The following is a 19,986-nucleotide window of genomic DNA, read 5'->3' as shown; positions in this document are numbered from 1 at the left end:
ATGGAGACAGGAAACCATTCCTCAGTAACCATATTTGTCCTGGAGGCATTAACGGACCATCCAGGGCTCCAGCTCCCTCTCTTCTTTCTGTTCCTGTTTATTTACTTGGTCTCCTTGGTGGGAAACTTGTGTCTACTCTGTTTAATCAGGACCAGCCCTCGGCTTCACACTCCCATGTATTATTTTCTCAGTCACTTGTCCTTCATAGACCTCTGCTACTCCTCTGTCATAATCCCAAAGATATTAGAGAGCTTTGTGTTAGAGACGAACTTAACATCCTTACTGGAGTGCATGACTCAACTCTTTTTGTTATGCTTCTTTGGTATTGATGATTCCTACATGCTGGCAGCCATGCCATATGATGGCTATGTTGCCATCTGCAATCCTTTGCTCTATCATTTGATCATGTTTGACAGAGTCTGTTTGCTGCTGGTCACCAGTGTGTATGCAGCGGGGGCTTTGGGGGCATTAGCCCACACTAGCTATGTATCCACTCGCTCCTTCTGTGGAACTAAAATCATCCACCATTACTTCTGCGACATCCTTCCTCTTCTGAATATATGTTGTTCAAGAGACTACACCAAGGAGCTGTTGGTGATGGTGCTGGTTGGATTTAATGTGCTCACCTGCGCTGCAGCCATCTTCACCTCTTATGCCTTCATCATGTCCAGCATTCTGCATGTGCGCTCAGCTGCCGGCAGATGCAAAGCCTTCAGTATCTGCAGCTCCCATCTTGTAGCTGTTTGGATTTTCTATGGCTTCATCACTTTCATGTATTTTAAAACAGCTACCAATGATATAACCCAGGAGAAAGTGGCTTCTGTGTTTTACACCACAGTGGTTCCCATGCTTAACCCGCTCATCTATAGCCTGAGAAACAAGGAAGTCAAAGAAGCCCTAAAAGCAGTTCTGAATTGTAGGATGCTCTCCAGGTCTCATAGAAGATGACTTATTAAAAAATGAAAACATATTTAAACGTACATTTTTGTTTGTTTGTCATAGTAACTAGTATCGCATTTCAGGGCTGTTTTAAACTAAAACAGCTGAAGGATTTATTTTCTTCTTTTAGTCACCTTACTATCAACACCCAGCTCAACTTTTCAATGTCCCCAGCCTATTTTCTTATTGCTTTAGGCCCCTGTTATGTCACAGCATCCTAAATCTAATCTTGAAGAAGAAAGAAATCAAACCCAACTTGGAGTAATCTTTACAAGATCATCATGTTTTTGTTTTAAATATAAAGGCAGAAAATGATAGAAAAATAATTCTAGATTAATATACACCGTAGGAAAGCGAAAACTGTTCTGCAAGTTAGATGTTGTATTTAAAAAAATTATAACAAACTTTTGAGCAACTAGTAACGTTTAAATGTGGATTATCTATGCAAATACAGTAAATTATACAATCATAGTGATATTAAATTTCCAGAGTATGATAGTGGTACTGTGTTTACATAGACAAATGTTGCCACTTGTAGAAGATGCATGTTGGAATATTTAAGAATGCAATGTTCTTTGGTGTAGTCATTTCTCAAATGGCACAGCACATGTTTGCATAAGTGTGTGTGAGTGTACATGTATATAGTATGACTCAGGAAAAGAGAACACTGAAATCAATGTGACTATATGTTAACAAAGAAACAGTACACTGTTATACGCTTGGAACTGCTTTTTTGTTTTGTTTTTTGTCTTTCTGGAAAGGGTCTCATTATGAAGTTCAGCCTGGCCTTGATCTCACTGTGTAGCCCAAGATGATTTCAAATTTGCAATGATTCTCCTGCATCAGCCTCCCGAATGCTGGGATTACAGGTGTGTGCTACCATAGCTGGTATATACTTGGAACTTCCCCTAGGTTATGCATTGAAATAAAAGACACAATAAATAGTCACCCAGTGTGCTCTGCAACCAATAAATATTGTAGGACTGGAAGCAGGCAGACCAGTTAGGAACCTATTACATGAAAGAATGAAAAGTGACGTAGGCCAGGATGGATGTGGAAAAGGCAATGAGAGAATTCTGGATGTATCTAAAGATTAAGCCTTGACTTAGCGATGGTTTGGATGGGGATTATAAATAAAATAAAATGTAATTGAAGATTACTCCAATATTCTAGACTCAGCAACAAGAAAGTTTAGGTTGCAATGTCCAAACATATAGAAAATTGTGAGAGGGACCAGTTTGGGCAAGGATATGTTTAACCCACTTACAATGGTCATCTCTCCCTTACTAAAGACTTTCAAATGCACTACTAATGTGATTTCATTTATATGGCATAAAATATCCATGAAAAAATTTTGTACAAATACGGAACAAAATATTCTAGATTTCAACAATAAATCAAATATTAAGTAAACAGTAACAAAAATAGTGGGTGGATCACAACTCAGTCAAACTTGTACTCCCATAATTTTGAAAGTTGTATAATTGTAACATCGAACAGAATGACCTTCTGTTGCAATTAGATTGTGACTAAAGCTAAGCTGAAAGGCACGAGGATGGGCCAGTGTTGCAAACAACAAAAAGAAATGAAGCAACACGTTCTCCTTCTAGGATGTTCATTCTTCACCTTGAAATGTATCAGAAGAAAATCATTGTAACGGGTAGGAAATCTGAACAAACATGCCCCAAAATAGCTCTGTAAGACTTTACGTTTTTTAGTATAGCATTGGTATACAACTTATTAAGTTTCACAAGTTCTCTTATTGATTTCATTTTCTTAGGGAAAAATAGATAAAGTTTTGTGGCACATGAATTCATGGAAAACTATACACTTCAAAATAGCACTTATTACACCTGAAATTTAACACTTAATTCTAATAATAGCTGGATAATTTCTGTCTACTCACATAGAATGCAAGCAAGATGACAACAGTGGCCATATCTGTCTGGTATGCCCTATCCCCACAAGTCCTTGTTTTATTATAGAAAAAGCAATAAAATTGTTTTAGAAAAAATATGTTTCTACATACTATTTAATAGATCAGAGAAAGTGCTTAGCATAAGTTTCTATACACCCATCCTGGGGATAAATGGGAGTGTATTTGACCACTAAACCATACTGTCCAAAACAGACCATGGCCACACATACACAAGTCCTGTGCCTTGACTGAAACAAAATGAAGACACTGAAACAAGGATAAGGAAATAAAACTTGGTTAAAGATGCAACTAGACCCTGTATCTCTTCTAGACAGGAGGAGATGAAAGAAACAACACCCACCACAAAGATGTTGAAGCAGTCTTTTGGTCCAATACTTTGTTCAACATGAAAAGAACACAGAATCTAACTCCAGAGCGAGAGATCAGTAACCCAAAACCTGGTAACATTCAGTTGGTGAGCCACTTTCAGAAGTGGGCTATCCAATAGCAGTTCACCCCTTCACAACTTGGCAACCAGACATATTTCTCTATAACAGCCTCCAGATACACAGACATGCTTATTTGAATATTCTGTAGATTGAACATTATAACCCAGCTTAACAATCCTAAGAACCAGCACTAAGTCTATCAACATTATACTATATTAGTAACATAACATTTTGTCCTTGGACTCCCAAAGGCTCATGCACATTGCTCTATGCAAAAGGCATTTAGTCCATCTGCAAGAGTTGCCAAAGTCTTAGTTTTAGCATTATTGCATGCCATTATGTTTCCTATTTCTAGAGCTAAAAGTGATGTGTTGATTTTCAAATAGTATTTATTGGATTAATAATAAATAAAAATCTGCAAGAATTTAAATATATTCTATAAGCAGTTTTGAAATATAGGAGCAATATCTAGGACCATAACATCCTGAACACACCTGACCTCATGAAATACAGGAGGAGTATATTTTAGTGACCTAGCTTCCAGCATGATAACTATAGGTAATGGTTGATACATTGTGTCACCTTGAGAAGTTTAGAAGTTTAATGAAATGACTCAGCAGGGAGCCAAGGTGTTCACTTTTTAAACATCTCTTCCTGTACAAGAGCATGGAATAGAAGATGCTCTGAGTTTTATACCCACCCTAGGAGGTAGCCTATTACACTACAAGGAAGGAAAAGAGGTTTTCTCTTCCCCTGCTTTTGCTATTTTCTGCCGCCGTGAACTGTTGTCCCTTTGCCATGTGCACCCTCCCTTGCAGCCATCTGATTATGAACAGAAACATGGACAAACTGTGAGCTAAATAAACTTTTCCTTCCCTGATCTTTAGAGTGAGGTGTTTTGTCTCAACAATAGAAAAGTAACCAAGAAACTATAGTTACTAACAATATAGTATAAAGTATAAGATTCTTGTCTCAAATAAAAGTAAAACCTACAAAATTCTATACTAAACTTTAAAATGAGGTGAATTCCAAGGTGATCTATTATAAATAGCATAAATTATGCTCTTCAATAGGTGGAGTAAGCTTGATTTACCTCATAAAACAAAAGCTCAGAGGACAAGTGAAAGGACTAATGCCTCAAATATTAGCTATATACACAAAACTGTTTCAAAAATCTGGCCTCATATTAGCAGGTTTAAGAAAAATGAACAAAAATATAACTGCCCTAAAATAAAACACCAAAGGAGTACAAAGATCTATCCAATAATCTGGAAAGAATGTCACGTGAATTTCAAACCATCCCATCATGACAAGTGAAGGAGAGTGATCAGTATGAATGGGCAAGTGAGATGTCACATGGTGATTTCAAACATTGTATTGTATCAGAGGAGAATGAGAGGAGCATAGGGGTTAGGGCTAGGGTTAGAGGTAGGATGGCAAAATTTGATACGGGCAACTCTGTATTCACAGATTCAATCCACAATCTATGAAAAATATTTGAAAGAACAATTGTAGTTCTACTAAGCATGCACAGACTTTTTCTTCTCATTTTTTTCCTAAAATGTAGTAAATTCTTATGTAGTATTTACATTGTTTAAATACCACAAGGAATCTAGACATTTCATGATTATACAAGAAATTGTATTAGATGAAAATATTATACATTCATTAAAAACATTTGAGGATCTGTGGTTTTTGTTTACAGTGAAGGTCCTACGGACATTCAGAGAGAGATGCCCAATGTATTTACTTATTAAGACATATGTAGCACAAGTTTATTAAAAATTTTTATCCACCTTTCTTGAATAGAGCTCTGATAACTCACTATATTTGATAGTTTTTCCTATATACCTATCTGTACACAATAGACTGTGGTATGATTTTGTTGTTCATCGATTTAAATTTTTGTCCTATTTAAAGGTCTTTGAAATTAGCATAATTTTGTTGTTCTTAATACAATGGTTATAAAAGTTAAAAATAAGTTTGACACAAAGTAAAGTGCTGTAGAAAAGTCACCATTTCTCTGTGAAGTATGCCAGAATTTTAGAGAAGAGGGCCTAGCATAGTTTCTTTCTTTTTCACTAATTTTAATTCAAAATTTTAAGTTATATGATAGTATTGTTATTTATTATATTTTTCAGATTGTTGAACCACAGTTGCAATGTAATACAATTCTATAACATCTCCTTAATTTTTTACCATACTGAAAATTAAACCTAGCATTAAAACAAAGTAATAAAAAGAAGACTGTCAGGTGAAAGACTGGATATGTTGCTTAGTGTTCCCTGGGTTCGATTCCCAGCACTACAAGTATACATTTCTGAAGAATTAAAGCAAAAAATCAGAAGATATAAACTGAATGAACAATTGTTTACTATTGAGTTGTTTATTTGTGTGTGGAGAAACAATTCAAAAAGATATCCAAAGCAGAGAAGCAGGAAGTGACAGAGACCAACAGATAGACATTCCCATGGACACACAGACACACCCCAGAGGAGAGCAAATAGAAGAGAGAGAGCCTGAAGTAGACACAGACACAGACACACACACACACACACACACACACACACACACACACACACACACAGAGAGAGAGAGAGAGAGAGAGAGAGAGAGAGAGAGAGAAAGACAGAGAGAGAGACAGAGAGGGACAGAGACAGACACAGACAGACACAGTTTCTAGAGAGACTGGTGGGTGCAACACAGCTCTTGAGGGCTAGTGGAGAATGAAGAAAAACAAGAGTCAAGATGCAGAAAGCTAAGGTCAGGTGGAGTCTACTCTCCTGGTGGGAGAGAACTGCCCAATGACTGCAGCACATTTATTTATACGCTCAGGTGGTTATTGTCCTTTGTAACTCCTCTGCCCAAATTGTTTGCATAGCTTGGTTCATGCATCTTGCATTCTTGCTGCTGGAATAGCTTGTTTAGGTGGCTCACCGCAGGCACTACATGTTACAAAGGCTGGGTTTGCTTTATACCTGCATGTATGATTGACCTCCAGCTTCAGCCACTCCTCACATATCTCCTTTTCTATCTTGTATTTGCAAGCAATGGGTGATGAGTTGAAGTTGGACGAGATGTGTTTGGACGACTCTATAGAAAAACTTCTGATTTTTGAACACTGTCCATTCTGAATGAACTTACTTGTTGAGGCTAAAAGTTTTCAGTCCAAGGATTTCAAGTCTCTGTATTCATCAAATTAACCCAATGCAGCATATTAAACCATAACAGCAGTCACTTACCAATGTAACTGGACATTATCAAAATGCATTAGTGATTTGAGTTTTATAGCTAGCATATTACTGTAGCACTGTTTTATACATCGTGTGGCTATATTTTGGTGCTTCATGTTCAAGACCATGTTAAATCAGTAACTATACTAATTAATTTTTGTGCTGTCTATTAAGTTTCATTAGTTCTCCTCAGGAATTACCTTGGAACCATGTACAGTGTTAAGCCTCCTCAGGAATTACCATGGAACCATGTACAGCATCTCTTTCTTCTGTCTGTTTCAATCATTTGGAGGAGTCCCAGCCCTTGCTTGACCAACTGGTTGTCTCGGAAAATCAGAGAGACTTTTCTCTCCTAATGACTCTCTTTAGGCATATCATTTATCTCCTTCTGGAGTCCAACAGTCTCCGGTCAGAAGATCAAATACCCCAAGTTGTAGGATGTCACAGCACATTTTCTCTTATGTCCTGGGTCCTCATTGACCTTAGAGGGCCAGAGTCAAAATATTGACTGTCTTCCTAGCCCATAGATCTTTCTAGTTTTTGGTTTTTAAAACTCAGTTTTGAACATTCAGAAGAGACTAATGATATTATATTGTAATGAGAGCAGTAATCTTAATATTATAATTTTATCTGAATATTGACCACCTTGAAATACAATGTAGAAACATTACATCCTACCTACCATGGATATTCTAGTAGTGGAGATCCTGTAGAATGTTAACAGACAACAGTTACACAATTTTACACATTAAATATGAAATCAAAACCATACATAATAATGTAGCATGACAACCATGATAGCATTTTTGTAATACTCCTAAAGTTCCATTTCAACCTCAAAGAGTCATGTCTATCTTGTACATAAGAAGGTTTTAACTAGCTTGTTGACCTTGAATGTAATGCCACTGAATAAATTTGTGACACTGTCTGGTCTTTTTATTGTCTAGGCTTCTCTAAAGGCACATACATAGCATACACATCACAAAAGATTTTGTTAAAGGAGGATTTCTGAGATAAAAAAGTCAGACAACATAAAAAATCCCTATTTTACATTTTGAAAGACCTATATATCTGGAGGCACATGTTTAATTCACCATGAGAGTAATACCAATTGACATAGCCACAAGAAACCTTTTATTGTTTAATTTAGTTTAGTACCAAAGGATTTTTGCTTCAGAAAATCTAATTGTCTCATTTATAGAAAACTGATTTTTTGATGATTACCAATGTAGACATATAACAATAATATATCTTAATAATATTTATTAGTGGGTCTCCTATAAAGTCTATGGAGAACACTGGGACCTCCTAGTAAGGAACAAGAATTAAATAGTATTTCCAGGGAACTGTTTACTTATACATCAGCTGGAGTCCTGTCCAACACTTATCACCATCTGTCATAGTTTATGTCTGTGTCCCCCAGGCCTCATGAGTTTGCATTGTGTATTTGTGATTGTTTTATTGTCTAGTGCTTGGATTGATGGTGTCAGTGTTCCACCCACATAGGGATGGAGCCAGGATGTGATGCAATGGCAGGAAGAAGGAGTGTCTTGCTCTTTGCTAGTTCCTGTTTGCTGTCAGCGGCCTCCGTGAACTGCAGCCCAGCCATGCTCGCCTGTCTTGGAGCCAACTGAGTGTGGACTGAAAACTCCAAAAACTGTAAGAAATAAACCTTTCCTTTCCAAAATTTGGGCATCAGTTATTTTGTCTCAGCAATGAGTAAAAAGTAACCAAGACAGAAATTTGGTTTTGGTCTCCTCATGTCTCTGAGGAAACAAGCTAAAAAGAGAGTCACAGTATTGTCAGGGGTCATTGACCCAGACTACCAAGGGGAAGTTGGACTACTACTCCACAATGGAGGAAAGGAAGAATATACATGGAATGCAGGAGATTCCTTATGGTGCCTTTTAGTATTACCATGCCCTGTCATTAAGGTTAATGGAAAATTACAGAAACCTAATCCAGACAAACTGACAAGTGGTCCAGAACCTTCAGGAATGAAGGTATGGGTCACTCCACCAGGGAAAGAACCGAGGGCTGCTGAGTTGCTTGCTAAAGGCCAAGAAAATAGAGAATGGGTAGTGAAAGAAGAAAGTTCTAAATACCAGCTACGTCCTGTGATCAGTTACAGAAAAGAGGCTTATGATTACTATTTCTCCCCAAATACGGTTTCAATGTAACATAATGTTAGATGTAATGCTGTGTTTTGGGAATTGTTAAACTTGTGTTATAACTTATAAACTGATAGGACTAAGCAATAACCAAAGAAAAGTTACATTGTCTATTTTGGTAGGGGAATTTTGTGGTTCCGTATGAAGGACAGTTAAAACATGTTAGGTGCAATTATATGCATATTTGTGTATCTGGAACTAGTTTAAAGAAATGTGTTTGGTTGCCAAGTTGGGTGGATTCTAGTGGTTGATTGATTGTGTCAGCTTGAGACAGTTAGAAGCTAACTAAATGGGTTTAGCAATTCTACACCCAAGGATGTAGAAGACCCACCCGAGGGTGGGTTATCACCTCGAGGTATAAAAGGGCAGAAGGACGGACAAATCCATGCCATTTTCTGGAGAAGCTCCAGTCTTCGCCTTTGGTTTTGGACCTCACCTCCTGGCTTCCAGTATAGACTCTTCAGCTTCCCAGCGTAGATGCTTTAGCCTTTCATCACAGAGCCTTCGGCCTTCTGTTGCAGACCCATTAGCCTGCTGGTGTGGAATGCATAAGACACTAGGGTGAACTCTAGATCTTTGATTGAATCTTTCAGCCTCCAGTGCATAGACACCCTCTACACGCTTCCTCATGGGATTCTGTGACTGACTATCGTAAGCCAATCTTGTTGTTTCTGTATATCCCAGGTTATATCTGTTCTCTATAGTAAAACCCTGACCAATACAGATTTTGGTACCGAGAGTGGGGTCATTTGCTGTGATTATACCTGGTCATGTTTTTCAAGAGGCTTTGGAAATGGCTTGTGGGCAGAGTTTGGAAAGGCCCAGACATGTCGCCTATATGCATAGAGCTAGAGCAGCTTAGGCTGTTCTGTAGAGGAGATTCTGTTCAGAGCTCCAGAGACCAGAAGGCTGATAGAAAGCCTCATGGTAAAGACCACACTAAGGAGGTTTCTGCTGGGAATGACTGCATTAGTCATTGGACTCCACATGATGTATGTTATGGCTTGGAAGAAAGTTTGTCTGCATTTTGCTCCTGCCCAGAGACTTTGCCTGAGACTGGGACAAAGGGCAATGGACTGATTAATCTTGAAAAAGAAATTAAAAAGCAATCGAACATTGAGGCTGTGTCATGGCTATTGTTGGGGGCTTTCAGCCAGCTTTATGTTTCAAATCAAGAGCAAAGAGCCCAGCAGGATAATTCACAATGCTGTGAGTCTGGCCAGAAAGAAAATTCCAGGGAGGCTGTGGATTGTAAAGACAGATTTGAAACTTTGATTCCTGAAGAGAAACAGAGATAAAAAAAGATGGCCCCGGGGCATCCCAGGAAGCGGGTCCCCACCCTGTGCAGCCTCACAGCAAAAGTGAAAAAATTTGCTCAGGGGGAAATGTTGCAGAGTGCCATGTTCCAGAATGGTGACAGCAGCCACATGAGGTTCCAGAATGGTGGCAACAGAGAGAAGCTTTTTCTCACAATCAGGTAAACAGAGCCCTGCGATCCAGGCAACTGACCCTGACAGCCAAGAGAGAGAAAAGCCTGGCTATTGCTTCAGCTAACAGCAAACCTTGATGGCATCCACAAGGTGCTGATTTTAGGTGCAAGGAAAATACACAAATTCTGAGGGTAAGATGGCTTCCACCTCAATTGCAAAGGTCCTGGAGGCCAAGAAGTGTGCCACTGAGAGGGCAATTTGTGAAGATGTAAGTGTAAAGCCGAAGGTGCAGTGGAGACCCCAGAAGTTTAGAAAAGTGAGGAATGTGGATGATCCAAGAGAAGCTGCAAAAAGCAAGCAGAGAAGATTTAATAGAAAAGCTGCAGGAGTTGAAATCTCTGGAAGTGCCTTGGGTTTGGAATTACCCAAGCCTTTTAGAGCTTACACCCAGATTGCTTCAGATGCTGAGCTTGAAACTCTAGGACTTAATGTTAGCCCTGCTGAATGTTGGACTTGCTTTGTTTCCAATTCTTTCTATTCCCCTGTTTGTAACTTTTGGAATGGTAATGTATATCTTGTGCCTTTGCATTTCAGAAATGTTTAACCTTGTTCCATTCATACAGGGGCTTACAGTTAAGAGTTTGGGATGTTGGAGGAGACTTGGGACTTGGAATGTTCAGCAGTGCTGAAACGTAGGACTTTGGCAACTCTTGGAGGTGGACTAAATATTTTTTGTATAAAGGATGTACATGAGTCCTGGGGGCCAGAGGTGGAATGTCATGGTTTCTGTCTGTGTCCCCCAGGCCTCATGAGTTTGCATTGTGTATTTGTGATTGTTTCATTGTCTAGTGCTTGGATTGATGGTGTCAGTGTTCCACCCACATAGGGGTGGAGCCAGGATGTGATGTAAAGGCAGGAAGAAGGAGTGTCTTGCTCTTTACTGGTTCCATCTTGCTGTTTGCAGCTGCCATAAATGGCAGTGCAGCCAAGCCCACCTGTCTTGGAGCTAACTGAGTGTGGACTGTAACCTCCAAAAACTGTAAGAAATAAACCTTTCCTCTCCCAACTTTGGGTGTCAGGTATTTTGTCTCAGTGATGAGTAAAAAGTAACTAAGACACCATCCTAAAGAATTTTTTTTGTTTAATTATATAAACAAAATTTTGATGACTTGTGAAAACCATATCATAACACTTAACACATTATTTTTGAACAATGAGAAACTCTCAAGTCATAATACAACAATAAACATTAAACAATATATGCATTACATTTATAAATCTAATTTTAACATCATCTGGCAACTTTGGTAGAAGCACTTCAGACAAACACTTCAAAAATTCAGTAATACAAAAAGAAAAAAAAATTTGAGCACAAAGAAAACAGCTGTCTATGGATTCAACAGACTGACAAACAAACATGCATAACATAAATCTATTTATAAAATTAGAGTTCAGTCAAATATGTTTTCACCAAATTGAATTATACTTTTATTTAATCTTAAAGGAAATAAAGTAGAAGAATAAAACTAACAAAAAGGTGCTAATACAGTAGGAAATCCAAAATAGTTACTATGTTGCATATTGTTATCCTTTAAATAAATAGTTGCTCAGACTACCAGGTTAAGGCTTGCAAAATCAATCAAACAATAAATTCATTTGGTTGTTACTTTACTTCAGTTATTATTATCTCAGTCTCCGAAACTCAGTTCCTCTGAATCACCTGCTTGCTATGGTGATGAGAGGTGGGGTTAACATATCTTTTGCAATGACTATGTTGTGAGAGGCATTGATAGTGGCTTGATCCATGAACAATTTAAAAACATTTCATTTCCACAATAAATAATCCCCTACACTTAAAACCTGTTTAGCTATTCCTCTCCAGTAATTTGGAGCCATAATACATTGTCCTAGGAGCCTTAAAATCAACAAGTAATAGTGCTGCAGGGCCAAAGGTAGTGGTCACTTGTTTTAATGCTTTTGAGGTCTTAAAAGGCATAGCTTCATGAAGACATATAATGTGACTTGGATCTTGCAGTTCAGCAACAGGATAGGCATGTTGAAAACCCTCTAGAGATTCTCCTGTCCTCCTTGCTTTTTTAGCACTGACTGCAAGTGAGAAAGAAAGGATGATTCTATTCTGTAAGGATGGAAGACTCAGTCCATGATGCAGCACAATTTTTCTGAACTGAGAAAGTAGAAGTAGCCACTTGTGGTGAAGTTAAGGTTTGTGGTTTTACTTTGGACAGTTGTCAATTGGAATTTGCAGAGAAATACTCCTCTAGTGGGACAGTATATTTTCCTGTCAACAGATCTTGTTTTATCTTATTGAGCAGAACTAGAGAGTTCAATCTCTCCCTAGAATAAGAAGTAGGTGCTGTTTCTCCACTATCCTTTTTCTTGCTCAGCATTTAGTGTTAAGATGGTGCTTTGAACCAAACCCTCTGTGGTTATCTCAACAGGTGTACAATCATTGAGGCAGTTCCTGATCCAGGTCCACAACAAAAGGGTAGATGTGGGAATCAATATTAAAACAACCACTAGTATATCTTTCTGATGTTCTAGAGAACCTGCTTGCCTCACATTTACACCTGATGGAATTGTCCATGATGCCAGAGGCATTGATAGCAGCTTGATCCACTTGATGTTGCCAAGACACCTCTCTTCTCTATGCTCCTCATGAGCCTGTTTTGCTCCTTTGCTGTTGTGAGTCTGTTTTGTTTTCACATGCATTCTCAGAGGTGTCCTCCCACCTGTTATGACAAGTTTCATTTTTGTATGTATGTACTACCATTTGTTCATTCAGTGGCCTTTAAGTTCACTTTGGTTTCTTCTAAGTCTTGGTATAATACAGAGCTAATTTAGAACTGTTGTCTCTATGTTATTTTCAGAGCTTGTAGATGAGATGAGAATAAGACTGCTTCAGATGTCTATTTTGTTCTGTAGGCATCAGTTTTCAATTTAGTTTCATAGATGCCAAGGAGTTTGACTGTTCATTCAAATCATTAGACCATGCTTATTTTTGTTAGGCTCGCTATGTTATCATTAGAAATGGCGTATACTTTTATATTCTCACCAACAATGGACAGTCCCTGCTGTTTCATGTCCACATGTTTGGTGCAGTAAATTCTTTGAAATTTGGCATTTTAACAGAGGTAGTATTATTTTCTATTGCTGTTTTAGATTAAAATTTCATGAGATACATTGAAGATCTTTTCATATGGTCACCTACCAGCTATATATCTTATATACATTTTTATATGGTATTATTGTGGATTGTGGTCTGGATTCTCTATTCTGTTCTATCTTTAATGTACTGCATCGATTTGCCAGTGCCACACTATCTTGATTACTATAGTTTTATAACTATATTTAAGTTAGCTACTGTTGGTTTTCTTCCTTCTATATTATGTTGGATAACCATAATATGTCTGTAATATATGCCAAAGTATTTCCTACATATAAAAACATGTAATACAATACTCATCTAAATCACAGAGCACCTATTAGAATATAAATACATCACCTTTGCTACTATTAGCATATTCATTCACTATTTCAGAATGCTAAATATTATTTACCATAATTTTAATAAAGAGCTAATTTTAAAAACTGGAGTCTCTATGTTATTTTTAGAGCTTGTAGATAAGACCAAAAGTTTACTTACTGACATTAGTGAGAACTGTTTGTAATTAATCTTACAATCATGTTGGATGGGAGAAAACTGTATCTTTTGAATAAAAATTTCTTATTCCAAAAAAGAATGCCAAAAGCCTAAATTTGTACATTGGTCATTTCAAAATTTTTATGTGTCATTATTTTTGGTACACATAAATATTAATTGTGCTTCTTTTTCCAGGAGATTTTGTCTCTCAAAGTCTCCCCTGAATTTTGTACTCTCTGGAGAATATTTTACTTTCTAACTCCTTGGAGGTCAAAGACCTATAAACAATGAGGTGATGTACTCCTTCGTTGAGAAGGGACCACCAGGATAAGGAAGTGATTTTCTTTGTTTCTCATCCAGTCTCTTTAAATCTTTGAGCTACTATTCTTCTCCAAATTATCAGCCCTAATCTTTTCTTTAAGAAAGAAAGATAAAGGGATTTTTCAGTCACACAGTGATTTAGGTACGACATAAAGCAGATGTTAGAGATTATTAGAGGACCTTTATTTCTTCTTAATTTACGGTATTTTCCATTTGCTTTTCAGTGCTGATAAATCTCACTCTCAGAATATCAACAAGGTACTGAGTGGATAACATTTTCCATGAAACTACTTATGTAATTTTATCACCTGTTATAAGACAAAATATGTAATTCAAATAGGAGCAAGAATTCTCCTACTCATTACAGCATTATGATAAACATTCGCTATAAAATAGAATTTCTGAGGGACAATTGTAAACTCACATCCCTCAAAAGTAGTTGTAACAAATAATTGGATTTTAGTTAACCGAATGTAAGTGAAGTTGGAAGAAATAAGTGAACCATTGTCTATGATGTGTAGCAGAAGAAAAGCTGCATTTTCCCTGCCTTATTTCACTGATGTCTCCTCAAATGTCTCCAAAATATATTCCAAACATTTCTTAGATATGGTGAAATATCCTTTCCTCTGATTCACAGAACTCTAGAATGAAGTTGAAAAACTCCTTAACTCAGAGTATGGAGGCTGCTGTGCTCACTGTCTGATTCTGAACCTAAACTCTAAGTTTTGCATTTTTCCCCAGCTCTTGTTTTTCCTGTGATAAATGGCAATATAATGCATTCAAACACCTTCAAATAACTTTTTTAATTTTTAATAAAACCTTGATGTCAGCAGCAGTTAAGATCGTAGCATTCTGAGGTATAGTTCTTGTTCCTGTTTATTTCAGACACCAGTGTTATTTCTCAAAGTACAAAAGTACTGGAAACCTGTTCAGGTAGCTTCCAAATATTCTTTTTTATTTTAAAAACAAAAAAGAATAAAAATGATGCAAATTTCAAAAAAGAGGAAATGAACACTACTTAATATATTGCATAATTTTATCTTGACAGTAGTTGTTCAGATTACAAGATCTAGTTTTCAGTTATTCTTATGACCATATTGTATTCTTTGTTTCTGCATACACTGCAAAAGTCCTTGACTAAAACTCAATATTGACATGAAAAATATATTTCCCTATATTATTACTGATAACCTTTAAACTATTTTTCATTGATATATAGGTTTCTTTCTGTTCACATCAGTAGTAAGAGTCATTACACACAAACCTAATGCCAAGTGGAGCCTCTTCTTTCAGCAGAAGAGAAAGTACTGCACGTTAGGATAGTTGCTGCATGTTTATTTATACACTCAGAAGGTTATCATAACTTGAAACCTTTTTGCATAGCAACTTGTTTGCCTGCCTTGCTTCAGGTGCCTCACATTCTCAGACATGGAATAACTTTTTCACATGAGTTACCTTGGGCACTCTGTGTTCTCAAAGCTGGCCTTGCTTTAGCACCTCATATCTAGCTTTATATGCACCCCACAAGAGACAAAGAGAGACATAGAAAGAAATAAAGATGGAGAGAGAGAGAGAGAGAGAGAGAGAGAGAGAGAGGAGAGGAGAGAGAGAGAGAGAGAGAGAGAGAGGGAGTGTACTGCAGACAAGTTTTAGGTTTATAGAAAAATTGAGCAGACAGTAACAAGATCTCTCAAATCCCTTTTGTTCAATTTCTAGTGCAGTTTTCCTATCATTATCTTCCATTTCTGTGGTATATTTATTAAAACTGAGGCAGAATTATTGTGTTATTTCTGACTGAAATCTGTCATATGAATATGGGTGCACTCTTTGTGTCATTCTTTCTACTGTTTTTTTTTTTTTTGGTTGTTGTTGTTGTTTTGTTATTGTTTGGGGTTTTTTGTTGTTGTTGTTTTGTTTTGTACCAGGGATTGGACTCACGATCTTGTGTTTCCCAAGCAATTGCTTAAGCCACCGAGCTATATTCCCAGCCTATTGTACTGGTGTTAACAGGTATATAATGTAATGTATCCACCATCCACATTTTCATGCAAACTACCTTCATTGCCCTAAAAATTCCCCCTTTGCTCCACTTATCTGTCTTTCCTATCTTTTCTCCACCCAAATATCTGGCAACTGATGATCTTTTAATGCATTTCCTATTTTTTTTCCTTTTTTTCCCCTGGCATTTAGGGATGGACCTAGGGCCTTCTCACTGAGGTACATAACCAGACCTTTTCAAAAACTTTTTTTATTTTGAGACGAGATCTTCCTAAATTGCACAGGCTGGGCCCAAAATTATGACACAGCATTAATTTTTTTTTCAAAAAGTAATAAAGTTAGAACCTATAGAATGTTTTATACCCCAACTAGCTTTCTCTTTATAATGATTTTATAATGATTTTATGTCTACTTTATGTTAATTTCTGTAGTTCGATAGCTTAGTTTGAAAAGTCAATTGTTACTGTATGAATGTACTACAAATTGCTCATTCAGGTGCCTTTTAAGGTCACTTTGGGTTCTTCTAAATCTTTGTCTTCCTGTTATGAAACAGATTGCTTTAGGTGTCTATGTTGTTCTGTAGACATCAGTTTTCAATTTAGTTTTATAGATGCCAATGAGCTTGACTGTTCATTCAAATCGTTAGACTATGCTTGTTTTTGTAAAGCTTGCTGTGCTATCTTAAGAAGTGGTGTATACTTTTGCATTCTCACCAAGGAGAGAGTTCCTGCTATTTCACATTCTCATGTTGGGTGCAGCAAATTATTTGAAATTCAGCCATTTGAACAGATGTGGTATGGTTTTCTATTGCTGCTTAACTTAAAATTGTGTGAGATACATTGAAGATTCTTTTCATATGGTCACCTGCCAGCCGAATATCTTATATACATTTATATATATATATGTTATTGTTGCAGACTTATGTCTGGATTCTCTATTCTATCTTTTATGTATTCCATTGATTTGCCAGTGCCACACTGTTGATTACAATAGTTTTATACCTATATTTAAGTCAGCTAATGTTGGTTCTTTTCCTTCAATATCATGCTGGTTAACCATAATATAGCTGTAATATATGCCAAAGTTCTTCCCAGAAATAAAAACATGTCATACAACACTCATTTAAATCCCAGAGTTCCTATCAGAATACAAATGCTTCAACTTTGCTACTACTAGCATATTCATTCACTATTTTAAGGTGCTAAATGTTATTTGACCATAATTATAATAAAGAGCTAAAAATTAAAAACTGGAGTTACTATGCTATTTTTAGAGCTTGTGGATGAAAGCAAAACTCTACTTGCAGACATCAGTAAAACTATTTGTAATTAATCTTACAATAATCTTCAATGGGAGCAAACTGCGCTTTGAACAAAAATTTCTTATTCCAAATAAAAGAATGCCAAATATCCAACTTTGTACATGGAACATTTCACTATTCTTGGTGTGTGTCATTATTTTAGTATACATACAATATTAATTGTGCTTCTTTTTCTCAGGAGATTTCACCTCTCAAAGTCTCCCGTGGATTCTGTACTCTGGAGAATATGTTACCTTTCCCACTCCATGGAGGTCATCTATAAACAATGGGGTGTTGTACTCTCTTGCTGAGACAGGACCACCAAGATAGTGAAGTGATTTCCTTTGCTGCTCACCCAGTCTCTTTAAATCTTTGAGCTACAATTCACCTTCAGATTATTAGCCCTAATCCTTTCTTTAAAAAAGAAGCATTCAGACTTCTCACAGTCACAGAGTTATTTAGGTGCAGCATAAAACAAACTTTAGAGATTATTAGAGACCTTTAATTCTTGTTAATTTTCAGTACTTTTCACTTGATTTTCAGTGGTGATGAATCACATTCTCAGAATATCAAGTAGGCACTGAGTGAATAACATTTTCCATGAAGCTACTGATGTAATTTTGTCATCTATTACAAGACATAATATGTGAATCCAATAGGAGCAAGAATTCTCCTACTCATTACAGCATGAAGGTAAGCATTCACTGTAAAATGGAATTTCCAAGGGGCAGTTGTAAATTTACCTTCCTCAAAAATAGCTGTATCAAATATGTGGATTTTAGTTAACCTAATGCAAGGGAAGTTGGAAGAAATAAGTGATGTGTTGCCTATGATGTGTAGTGGGAGGAAAGCTGTCTTAATTTACTGATGTTTCCCAAAATGCCCCCAAAATATATCCCAAGACATTTCATAGAAATACAACTGTATGGTGAAATACTCATTTATCTGAATCACAGAATTTTAGAATGAAATTCAAAAACCCCTTAACGTGGAGCATGGAGGCTGCTGTGCTCAGTGTCTGATTCTGAACCCCAATTCTAAGTTATGCATTTTCTTCCAGTTCTTTTTTTTTCTGTGATAAATGACAACCTAATGCTTGAAAATACCTTCAAATTACTTTTCTAATTCTTGATAAAACCCTGATGTCAGCAGCACTCAAGATTCTAGCATTTTGAGGTGCAGGTCCTATTCCTGTTTATTTCAGACAACACCAAATAGTAGGAAGCTGTTTGGAGAGCTTCTACATATTCTTTCCTTATTTTAAAAACAAAAATGAATAAAAATGAATCTGAATTTCAAAAATAGGAAATGAATACTAGTTAATAGATTCCATAATTTTATCTCAACAGTACTTGTTCAAATTACAAGAGCTAGTTTCCAATTGTTCTTATGACCGTATTGTATTATTCATTGTTTCTGCATTGTAAATTTGACTAAAACTCAGTATTGACATGAAAAATATTTTCTCTAGCATATTACTGACAATCATTATAAACTTCTTCCTGTTTGCATGTTTCTTTCTGTTCACACCAGTAATAAGAGAACTACCCACCACAAGAACATAGTTTTTTTTTACTTCTCAATTTTTCTTTTTCTTAGTTTCACATCCTATTTCCTGAAGGAAATGACCGCATATAATTACTCTACCGTGACTGAATTTGTCCTGGCAGGACTGACAGCACAACCTGAGCTCCAGCTGCCCCTGTTCCTCTTGTTTCTAGTTATTTATGGAGTCACTGCGGTGGGGAACCTGGGTATGATCCTCCTAATCTCTCTCAGTTCTAACCTTCAGTCTCCCATGTACTTTTTTCTCAGTAATTTGTCATTCTTAGATCTCTTTTATTCCTCAGTTGTTACCCCCAAACTGCTGAGAAACTTCATGTGGGAGCAAAATATTATCTCCTATCCTGGGTGCATGACACAACTTTTTTTCTTTTGTGTTTTTGCTATTGCTGAGTGCTACATGCTGACTGCTATGGCTTATGATAGATACGTAGCTATCTGTAAGCCTTTGCTCTACAATGTCACCATGTCCCCAAAGGTATGCAAGGCACTGGTGGTGGGGGTCTATGTCATGGCAACATTTGGAGCTGTGGCCCACACTGCCGCTATGGCTAGACTTTCCTTCTGTAAGGACAATGTCATCCATCATTACTTCTGTGACATCTTTCCTCTCCTAGAGCTGTCCTGCTCCAACACCCACCTCAATAACCTCCTGGTGATATTCATAGGTGGATTCAATATGTTGGCCACAACTGTGCCCATCACCATCTCTTATGCCTTCATACTCAGCACAATTCTTCAGATTCCTTCATCTGAGGGAAGGTCTAAAAGCTTTAGCACATGTGGTTCTCATTTCATGGCTGTTGGTGTCTTCTATGGATCTATAATATTCATGTATTTTAAACCAGCGTCTCGCAGCAGCAACATGGCCCAGGAGAAGGTAGCTTCTGTGTTCTATACCACAATAATCCCCATGCTGAATCCCTTAATCTACAGTTTGAGGAATAAGGATGTTAAGAAGGTGCTGAGCAGAGTGCTGAAGAAGAGGCGTGGCTCAGCCTGA

At 37.0% G+C, this 19,986-nt stretch overlaps 2 protein-coding genes across 2 annotated transcripts; both read left to right on the top strand.

Annotated features, from left to right (window-relative positions):
* LOC100728821 (olfactory receptor 8D1-like) lies at positions 1–948 on the top strand. The gene has a single exon (XM_003472607.1). The coding sequence runs from the start codon at positions 1–3 to the stop codon at positions 946–948; it is 948 nt and encodes a 315-aa protein (XP_003472655.1).
* An 18,093-nt stretch (positions 949–19,041) lies between these two features.
* On the top strand, positions 19,042–19,986 carry LOC100729100 (olfactory receptor 8A1-like). The gene has a single exon (XM_003472608.3). The coding sequence runs from the start codon at positions 19,045–19,047 to the stop codon at positions 19,984–19,986; it is 942 nt and encodes a 313-aa protein (XP_003472656.2). The 5' UTR covers positions 19,042–19,044.

Source organism: Cavia porcellus, unplaced genomic scaffold, assembly GCF_034190915.1.
Source record: "Cavia porcellus strain 051 isolate PalLab524CR breed Dunkin Hartley unplaced genomic scaffold, mCavPor4.1 scaffold_9, whole genome shotgun sequence".
NCBI classification, from domain to species: domain Eukaryota; kingdom Metazoa; phylum Chordata; class Mammalia; order Rodentia; family Caviidae; genus Cavia; species Cavia porcellus.
Note: the sequence above shows the minus strand (reverse complement) of the source record. Positions and strands in the feature narration are given on the sequence as shown.

Bases quoted from the DNA above. Each gene is read 5' to 3' on its own strand.
- LOC100729100 (XM_003472608.3), top strand. From the start codon at position 19,045: ATGACCGCATATAATTACTCTACCGTGACTGAATTTGTCCTGGCAGGA.
- LOC100728821 (XM_003472607.1), top strand. From the start codon at position 1: ATGGAGACAGGAAACCATTCCTCAGTAACCATATTTGTCCTGGAGGCA.